The 9,589-nt window shown below is 53.8% G+C and overlaps 1 protein-coding gene across 1 annotated transcript; it reads left to right on the forward strand.

Annotated features, from left to right (window-relative positions):
* Positions 1–2,520: 2,520 nt before the first annotated feature.
* On the forward strand, positions 2,521–8,345 carry LOC125930122 (spermatogenesis-associated protein 31E1-like). The gene is made up of 4 exons (XM_049641824.1): positions 2,521–2,757; positions 3,517–3,571; positions 4,081–4,141; positions 4,368–8,345. Exons 1-4 carry the CDS (start codon positions 2,569–2,571, stop codon positions 7,951–7,953), a joined length of 3,891 nt encoding a protein of 1,296 aa, XP_049497781.1. The 5' UTR covers positions 2,521–2,568; the 3' UTR covers positions 7,954–8,345.
* The last annotated feature ends 1,244 nt before the right edge of the window (positions 8,346–9,589 follow it).

Raw genomic sequence — 9,589 nt, forward strand, 5'->3', positions numbered from 1 at the left:
TTTCTCTCTCTCTCTCTCTCTCTCTCTCTCTCAAAAATAAACAAACATTAAAAATATATACATTAAAGATAACTTAAGAAACCTGTGGGACAACATCAAGCAAAATAATGTTCAAATTAAAGGGGTCCCAAAAGGAGGAGAGAGAGAGAAAGGTGCCAAAAACTCATTTGAAGAAATCACGGCTGAAAACTTTCCTGACCTGGAGAAGAACACACACATCCAGGTCCAGGAACCACAGGGAGTTTCAAATATAAAAAAAGAGCCCAACAGCAAGACACATTATAAGTAGAATGTCAAAAGTTAGAAAGAATATAAAAAGCAGCAAAAAAAAAAAAAAAAAAAATTGTGCACCAGGGAAACCCCATTACAATATCAGCAGATTGTTCAGCACAAATTCTGTAGGCCAGAAGAGAGTAGCATGACATATTCCAAGTGCAGAAAGAAAAAAATCTTCCAACCAAGAATACTCTACCCAACAAGGTTATTATTCAGAATTAATAGGGAGATTTAGAGTTTTCCAAATAAGCAACAATAAAGGAGTTCATTACCGCTAAACTGGCCTTACAAGAGATGTTTAAGGGACTTTTATTTAAACTGAAAAGTAATGGCATAGTTAATAACAAGAAAATATGTTAAATTCTTAACAGAAAAGATAATATATAGTATATACACAGCAAAGATAGTGAAAAAATTACTTATAAAGCTAGTATGAATGTTAAAAGACAAAAATAGTAAAATTAACAAGAACTACAATACTTATTTAAGAGATCCATAAAATAAAAAGAGGCAAATGTGACATCAAAAACATTAAACGTGTGGGGAAAGAAGTAAAAATGCAGATCCTTAAAATATGTTCACATTTAAGTTAGTGGCAACATAAAACAGATGATTATATGCATAAGGTGTTATAGGTGACACTCATAGTAACCACAGGAAAGTAACTGTAGTAAATATATAAAAGAAAATGAGAAGGGAATCTAAGTGTAGCACTAAAGAAAGACATCATATCACAAGGGAAGAGAGAAAAAGGAAAAGAGAGAAAGAACAGAGAGGAAGTACAGAAAGAGCCAGGAAAAAACCAAAATGGCAATAGTACATACCTATCAACAATTACTTTGATGTAAACGCACTAAATTCTCCAATCAAAAGACATAGACTGGCAGAATAAATTTAAAAAAAAACAAACAACAAACAGGACTCATCTCCACGCTGCCTATAGAAGAGTCACTTCAAAAGAGGTTAGAGTGGGAAAGAGCCAAAGCATAAGAGACTCTTAAAAACTGAGAACAAACTGAGGGTTGATGGAGGGCGGGAGGGAGGGGAGGGTGGGTGATGGCCATTGAGGAGGGCACCTGTTGGGATGAGCACTGGGTGTTGTATGGAAACCACTTTGACAATAAATTTCATATATTGGGGGAAAAAGAGAGTCACTTCAGAAACAAGGACACACAGAGATTAAATGTGAAATGGAAAGAATAGAAAAAGGTGTTCCACACAAATGGAAGTGAAAAGAAAACCAGTGTGTCTGTTCTCTTATCAGACAAAATAGACTTTGAAAGAAAGACTATATTTTAAAAGAAAACAAAGAAAGGCATTACGTAATGATAAAAGGCACAAGCCAACCAGAAGACATAACACAAATATGAGGGCACCTGGGTGGATCAGTCAGTTAAACATCACACTCAGTTTCAGCTCAGGTCCTGATCTCATAGGTTGTGAGATCGAGCCCCACATCAGGCTCTGTGCTGACAGCGTGGAGCCTGCTTGGGATTCTTTCTCTCCCTCTCTTTGCCCCTCCCTGCTCTCTCTCTCAAAATAAATAAGTAAAATTGAGAAAAAACATTTTTTAAAAACACAAATACATATCGACATACCTCGGGAGCAAAAATGTATAAAACACATATTTACAGACCTAAAGAGGGAAAGGGACAGTGATACAATAATTACACTATACAATACAGGACTGATACAATACAGGACTTTAATACGTCATTTACATCAATGGATAGGTCACCCACACAGAAAATCAGTAAGAAAACATCGACCTTAAATGACCCATATGTATTGGGATGAACAGATAAAGATGTCATGCACACACACACATGCACACGTGCATACACACACACACACTAGAATACTACTCAACCATAATAAATAATGAAATCTTGCCATTTGCGACAACATGGATAGACCTAGGGAGTATTCCGCTCAATGAAATAAGCCAGACAAGTACCACATGATTTCACTTATATGTGGAATCAAAAACCAAAACAAACAAACAAAACAAAACAAAACTCAGACTCATAGATGCAAAGAAGAGATTGGTGCCTATCAAGGGGAGGAGTGTGGAAGCTGGGGGAGAGGAGGAGCTACAGGGCTGGGGGAGGTGGGGAGGGGCTGTGGTCCAGCCTGCTCTTCTTCTGTCCCCTCCCCCTCCCTCAGGGGCCCTTTGTGACCAGGCCAAGGCTCTGTGATGTAAGCCTGGGGCGCTTGTCCCCAAGTACAAGCTCAACGCTCAGTTGCGCGAGGACAGTAGTGGGACCAGGAACTAACGCTTCGAGTAAGGAGATGGAGAATATTCTCTTCGCTCTGAGAAGCATTAGCGCTGGTTGGCTGAGCTCCAGCCTCCCCTCCTGGACAACCCAGACCATCTTCTGCTTCCTGTGTGGACTGTCGTTCTTCCTCCTGTTGATCTTCGGCTTCCAGACTGATCCAACATCCTCAGCACCACGAAGGAAACGCAGAAGCAGCAGAAAGGTAAGGAACCTTGGCCTGGACCCAGCAGAGAGGAGGATTCCGTCTTCTTTTCTATTATCATTTCCACTATTCTGAGTCACTGGGGAGACTCCCGAGCTGGGAAAGAGCAGAACTGGTGTTCTCGGGGAAGAAGAGAGCACCATCCTCCCAGGCCAGGCCAGGCCAGACCAGGCAGGGGTTACAGGGGCAGGAGGGCTTCTCCCGGGAGGTCTCGGGCCAGGAGGCCGGGTGTGGCAGAGGGCTCCTGGGCCGCGGCCCCAACACAGTGACCGGAGGACTGTTGGCCCAGAGCTCCACCTCCGGGGGAGGACAGGCTGCTGGGCACCGGGCCGGCAGCCACCTTCCCGGGGCAGGTGTCTCAGGAGAGCTGGCCTCGTTGGGGCCGATCGAGGGTGGCTCCGAACCCAGGAGGCCCCGAGCAGGGGCGGCAGCAGGGCTCGGGGCTCGGGAAGCGAGGTGCTTCCTCAAGGCGCTGAGACACACCCGCAGGTCTGGGAACGTTTCTCGAGCAGAGGAACAGGGACGGAGAGATTTCTCGCATCGAAAATCCGCGCGTCCATTCTTCAAAGTAGAAAAATGGAGAACAGTTTTGTCCACTTTGCAAATGAGGAACAGGAAAGAAAGCCCCCCCCCACCCCCCGCCCCATGAGTTGAATGTAGGAAGTCGCGCTGTTCATGAACACAGAGCACCTGCAGCCAGAGAGGCGAGACAGACTGGGGGTCCCGTCCCCCCAACCCCGTGTTCTCTCGTCTCTGCAGCAGGTGGCGCCACGGCGAAGGAGCACCAGAGGCAAGAAAAGCGAGCTCCTGAAAGGTAAGGGGCCGCCGCTGAGCCCTGCGCCCCTGGCGAGTGTCCCTCCTGCTCCGAGCGCCCAGCCCCGCCGTCTCCGGGACACCCGCGTCCGTCCCTCAGGAAACAAAGCCCCGGGAGGCTCCCGGGACGGAGGGCGGAACCCCGAGGCCTCCCAGATTCTGGGCCAGAACCAGCCCGAGGGGCCGGACACGGGTGTCGCCCGGCAGGGGCCTGGGACCTCCAGCTCCAGCTGTGGCCAAGTTGTGGAACTTTGCTCAGGTTCCTCGGGGAGGCCGCCCGGCCCTTTCTCCCCCCACAAGGTCACGAGTGGGGAAGCTCTCCGTAAAGGACAAAGCGACCCCCACCGTGGGTCTTGTTGTCACCGTGAGACCACGTGGCCTCGGACACCGATGTTCGGGGCTCCCGAGTCTAATCCCCCAAAGGTGTCCCCTAAAGGGACATCGCGCCCGCCTCCCGTAAGACCCCCGGGACCCCGCCTTCGGCTCTGTGACCGGGTCTCCCGTCTCCAGCTTACAGAAACTGCCTGCAGGAGCTGGAAGGGGTTCGGGACCTGGTTTCCCTTCTGCAGAGGTAAAGAATCTTGCCCCTTCTCTCCCGGGTGGGCCTCTCAGAGCCTCTGGTGGGACCCCAGGGCTGCAGGGGGCGGGGGGAGCCCTGGGGACGGAGATCGGATAGGGCCCCGGGGGGAGGGACGGCGGGAGCGCTGGGAAGCGGGTGCGGGGGCCCGGAGGGCGGGGATGGCCACGCCCGGCCCTGTCTGCTCCGGGCTGCAGCGCGTGCCTCGTGTCTCCCGCAGCCACTTGGGGCGGCTCTCTGACCAGGGAGGCCTTCATCAGCTCTTGGGGCAAGAAGCCCCTGGGGCCGCGGGCAAAGCAGCACCTGCCGGAGCCCATCAGCCCCGCGGGGAGCCCGTGAGAGATGCCGCGCCCGCCACGGCCCCGCAGGCGTCCCCCACTCTCAACCAACACCCTCCACGCCTGGCCTCCATCCTACCAGTAGGACCTCAAGAAGACCAATCTAACTTAAAGAGAACCCCAGCCGACACAGTCACAGAGAACTCACCTCCAGGCAATTCCCATTTGGCACCTCTCGTTCCGGCCGTCTCAGGCCTTGGCCATGCAAGCTACCCCATCTTGTCCTTGTCCTGGTGGTGGGAAAGCACCAAGTCCTGGTTCTTCCCCATCTGGGCACCGCGCCAGTGCCACCAACAACACCTGACCTGCCACCCAAAAGAGGCTTTGTCCTGGGGTGGCCCTTCCAGAAGGCAGATAGAGACTCGTAACCCCTCATTTGTCAACCCGGATGTCCAGAAGCTGCTGGAGGTACTCATCACCAAAAGGGCGGAACAGAAGATTTGGAAGGAGAAAGAAAGGGATGGGTCACATGTGAAACAGTTGGACTCAGACAACCCCTTGAACTTTGGGGGGACTTTGTGGAAGTTTTTGGGTGCTGAGCAGGACACCACAAACCCACGATCCTTCTGGCACCGGAAAAACAAACTCGAGAAGCTGCCCAGTCCTCGGCAGCTGTCATTCCCCAAGGTCTTGGGGGACAACTCACAGCAGAAATGCAGCCAGCTCTTCTGGGGTCTCCCCTCTCTGCACAGTGAGTCCCTCAAGGCCCCTGCCTTGGCCTCTAGTTCTCAGCTACACGTTCCCTCTGTTTTGTTCAATGTTATCTCTAATTGCTTGCCAATTCTAATTCAACAGCAAATATCTTCACGGTTTCCCCCTGCCCCACCCTTGCCCTGCCGTGGGATCCAGCCCCAACCCTCCACGCCAACCGTGTCCCAGCCCCAGGCCCACCTTGCACCCTCTGTCCCAATCAGACCTCCTTCTCCTCCACCCCAGATGAGGACCTATGGGGTATCTGGCCCTCCATCCCAGAAGAAGACACCACCTTTTATTCCAACTGAAATTCAACCTCGGGAACAGCCCTTGTTGCAAAAGCAACCAGAAGGGGAAAGGACGTTACCCTTAGTGCTGAAAATACCTCCCAAAGTCTTAAGCAGTATCCCTCCTAAGCTTCTCCAGGACAGCCAGGCCTCTGAGGCCCACGAGTCAGTTTCCATCTTTCACAGGGATTTTGTCATCTGTGATATCCAGAAGCAAAACCTTCAAAGGAGGCTTAGCAAGGATAAACACCAGGGCAGTCTGGCCCACAGGGTCCAAGTGTCTCTGGACCGGATGTGGCCTCAGGGTGAATTCCCGGGGTTGAGTCAGGCACAGGACAAGCAGGGGCTCTCAAGGTCCTTTGCATCTAAATCCAAAAGCAGCCAGGCCACACAGAGGACCAGGTCCAGACACCCTAGAAGTTCCCGTAGGAAGGGCCGAGCAAGGTTTCAACTAGAGGACAACTTTGGTATGGGTCTACAGCGATGTCTGAGAAGGATCCCAACAGATCTCTCCAGGGTCTTGGCCAACTTCCCAGTGAAGGTTCCAGGAACTAGCTCTGAGAAGGATTTAGAAAGATACTTGATGAGGACCTTGAAGAGGGACTCAGGAAAATACTTGGCTAGGAGCCCAGATAAGAAACATGTAGAAAAAACCTTGAAAGTTCATTTGCGCAAGAAATTGGGACAGATCAGCAAGGGTTTGATCCCCGTGAGTGTACGTCGATCCTGGCTTGTGGCCAACCATATTTTGCCCAAGTGCCACACTCACACGGAAATCAGAAATTTAGCACCCTTGAAGAGTCGGAAACCCTGCGTAAACACCTCCCATGAGCTGTCTTTCCTTAATTCACTCACTCAACAGATGCTGGAAGCACACATCGTAAGGTTTCGGGTGAAGCATAAGTGGGGCCCACCCCTCCGAGCCTTTGAGTCCATAAATCTCAAGCCATATGAAGCTCAACCCTTGCCCTTTCCCCGGTCCCCGTCTCCCTGCTTGGCCACCTGTGTATCTGGGGCCCACTCAAAAGCCAAGTTCTACAAGTTCCTGGGAAAACCATCTCAGCCGTATCCGGGAGAAAAGGGGATAGCAGAAGAGTCTGTTCCCACCTCAGGGAGTTCCCTGCCTGCCCCCTCACCCCCATCTGAGGAAATCCAGAAATCCCTGGAAGGGACCTCACCAGGTGACAGCCATGAGCCCTCAGAGGCCGCTTTACCTGGACAGGAGGGCAGCTCACCTTCTCCGACCTTCACACTCAGCCTCATAAACAGAACCCCTCAGAGTGAGACAGTTATGGGGGCCAAGAAAGGCAATCTGGAGCCAAGTCTAAGTTCAGAAATAGCCAGGAATGAGCTAAGGGCGAAAAGGGGGGCTCAGGCTTCACAAGAGAAGGTAGCAATATTGGAGATGAAGTCTTGGTCTCAATCTTCAGGAGCTGAAGAGGCCAGGGAGACGATGGAGGCTGAGAAGGCCCCTGCTTGGAAAGTCATCTTAGGACCCAGGGTGCTGGCCAACAGTCAAACCAGTTATGTGGATCGGAGGAGATTGGGGTCTCCAGGGACTAGTAAAAGCCCCTCACCACCTACAGAGTTGGTTGCCCAAGAGCCAAAGGAACCAATCCTTAAAACAAAGGTGACTATTAAGTTTGGGCTCCAAGAGAAGGAAGAGTCAGAGGGCCAGCCTCAAGGCTGTGCCACTGGTGTACTTCTTCAAGGTTGTCCCCGTAACATCGCCCTTCAAGACTTTGCCACCGGCATTCTTGTCCAAGACTTGGACACTGGTGTGCTCCTGCAAGACTCTCACACTGATGTTTTCCTTGCTGAAGACATCTTGAAGTCACCCTCCGGTTCCCAGGGTCAATATTCCAGCAGGGAAACACCAGCTTCCCTGGTGCCAGAAACTGACCTGATATCCAGCCGACCAAGCAGCCAGGGGCAGCAGGAGCCCAGTATACCAAAAGCTGATGAGCCACGTAAGAGCCAGAGCAAGATGACCGCCTCCACTGGTGAGAGAAAAGACCAGAAGAGTCCCAAACTAGAAGGGAATGAAAAAGCGTTTGTAGAACTGAGGGCTTCCCAAGCCAGTAGGCTGAGCCACCCTCACCAGGTTAGAGGAACAGGAGACAGCCTTGGGAGCAAATGCCTCCAGCCCGTGCCAGAAAAGGGACAGATTTTTCCAGAAAGCCACTTTAGAAAAAAGATGAGGTACTTTCTGCATTGTCTTCATCTCAATAAAAAAGGCAAAGGGCTGGAAGATCCCCTTCAAAAAGGCAATCCTGCATCAGCCACTGTCCAGGGCCTGGGACCAGTAAGAAGCAGATCGGTTGTGGGCGGCAAAGCTGTTGAAACTCAGACAATTGTGACAACTGTGGGACAGATCCTGGTGGAGAAACTGGGACTCCACCAAGGACTTCATGCCTCAGAGGTAAATCAGCACAAAGAATTCCAGGGCCCAGTGGGTTCCCCTACCCAGACCAGAGGAGGGAGATGAGAGAGACGGCCTCCAATCACCAGGCCACCCCCAAGTCCCACAGCTGTCCTAACAAGAGCCAACGAACCAGAGACAGGGATGGCAGGCCAACCTTCCCACCCAGGGAGCCAGGGTCCCCAAGCGGGCCCTGCCACCATAAGCCGATGGTGGCAGGAGCCTCATCACATCCACCGTCACCCAGTACGCAGTCTTCAAAAATGTGGCTCATCCCATCAAGCAGCGGGTGCTTCTCACGCCTTTCCTGGTAGGAAAGCTTTTCTTCAAGAAAAAATTGAGTATATGCAGAGAAACCTGTTTTTTCTCAGGTTAGCACATCCTCTATGTGCTAATGGCTTCTTCCCACCACAATTTTTATTTTCCCAAAATATATATATATTTTTTAATTTTTCTCATGAGAGGAGCTGGCCTCTGTCTGTGCCCCGCGGGGCGGGGGGGGGGGGGGGGGGGGGGAAGGGGAGGATCCAGGCATGCTCTCCCCCAGTGCCTGCTTTGGTTCCCAGAAGGAATGGAGCCCTGGGAGGAGGGTGGCCACGTGGTATACTCCAGACCCCCTCCCTCACACATCTTCGGTTTGCATAACAAAGGAAAGAGGAACACAACCCAAAAGACCCCACCCCGGATCTGGCTCCGCCCATCCCGTCCTGCTCTCTCTCTACCTTGACCTTGGGCGGCTGTAGGGGAGGGTCTGCAGGGGCAGAAACCCCTCGGCTCCGGGGCGCCTGGAAGACAGCCTCAGGCGTCAGAGCCGGGGGCCGCGTTTGGAGGCCAGGTTGGCCTTGACGGCAGCGGTGGGAGGAATCCTGCCCCCCCCCCCACCCCCGACCCGTCGCCTGCCCCGGGACCCCTGATGGGGCTGGGGTGCAGATCGGCCGGGAGCCGCCCTTGGCTCAGCGTCACCCCCCTGCTTTCTCACACTCTGAACCAGCGCGGGACGAGGACGTGCTCCCGCCCCGGGGAGCGAGCGGGTGGGGGGCGCAGAGGCCGCGAGGGACCGGCGCGCCCTGCCCCGGGGTGCGGTGACCCAGGAGCCCGCGGTGCCCACTGCCACCTGCAGGCCCCGAGGAGAGGAGCCTTTCCTGCGGTTCACCCCCAAGGTCCCCGCCCCGCCCCCCGCTGCGGCCGCAGAGCCCGGGGTGGGGGGGGGGGGGGGGGGGGGGGGGAAGGGGGGGCCGCCGGGGCCGCTCCGCAGACGGCCAGGCTGGCAGAGGAGGCCCGGCCGGGCAGGTGCCCTTCTGAGCAGTCTGGGGGCCCCGGGCGGACTGGGACTTAAGGAATGGCCCAAGGCCCCGGGACGGGTGGGGGTCAGGGCGGGGGTACTCACTGGCGTGGTGCGGAGTCCCACCCCAGGAGGGACCCTGAAGACCGCCGCAGGGGTGGCCCTACCCCCACGCGGGTCAGGACCCCGCAGGTGGGCCTGGAACCCGGTGCAGGGGCAGCGGGCACAGGCCTGCTCGGGCACAGCTTCTCTCCAGGGAAGCAGTGGGGGGCCAGCAGTAACAGTGCGGCCAGGACCTGGGGGGAGGGGACCCAGCAGTGACAGTGCAGCCAGGACCTGGGGGGAGGGGACCCAGCAGTGACAGTGCAGCCAGGACCTGGGGGGAGGGGACCCAGCAGTGACAGTGCAGCCAGGACCTGG

This window comes from Panthera uncia, chromosome D4 (genome assembly GCF_023721935.1).
Source record: "Panthera uncia isolate 11264 chromosome D4, Puncia_PCG_1.0, whole genome shotgun sequence".
NCBI lineage: Eukaryota > Metazoa > Chordata > Mammalia > Carnivora > Felidae > Panthera > Panthera uncia.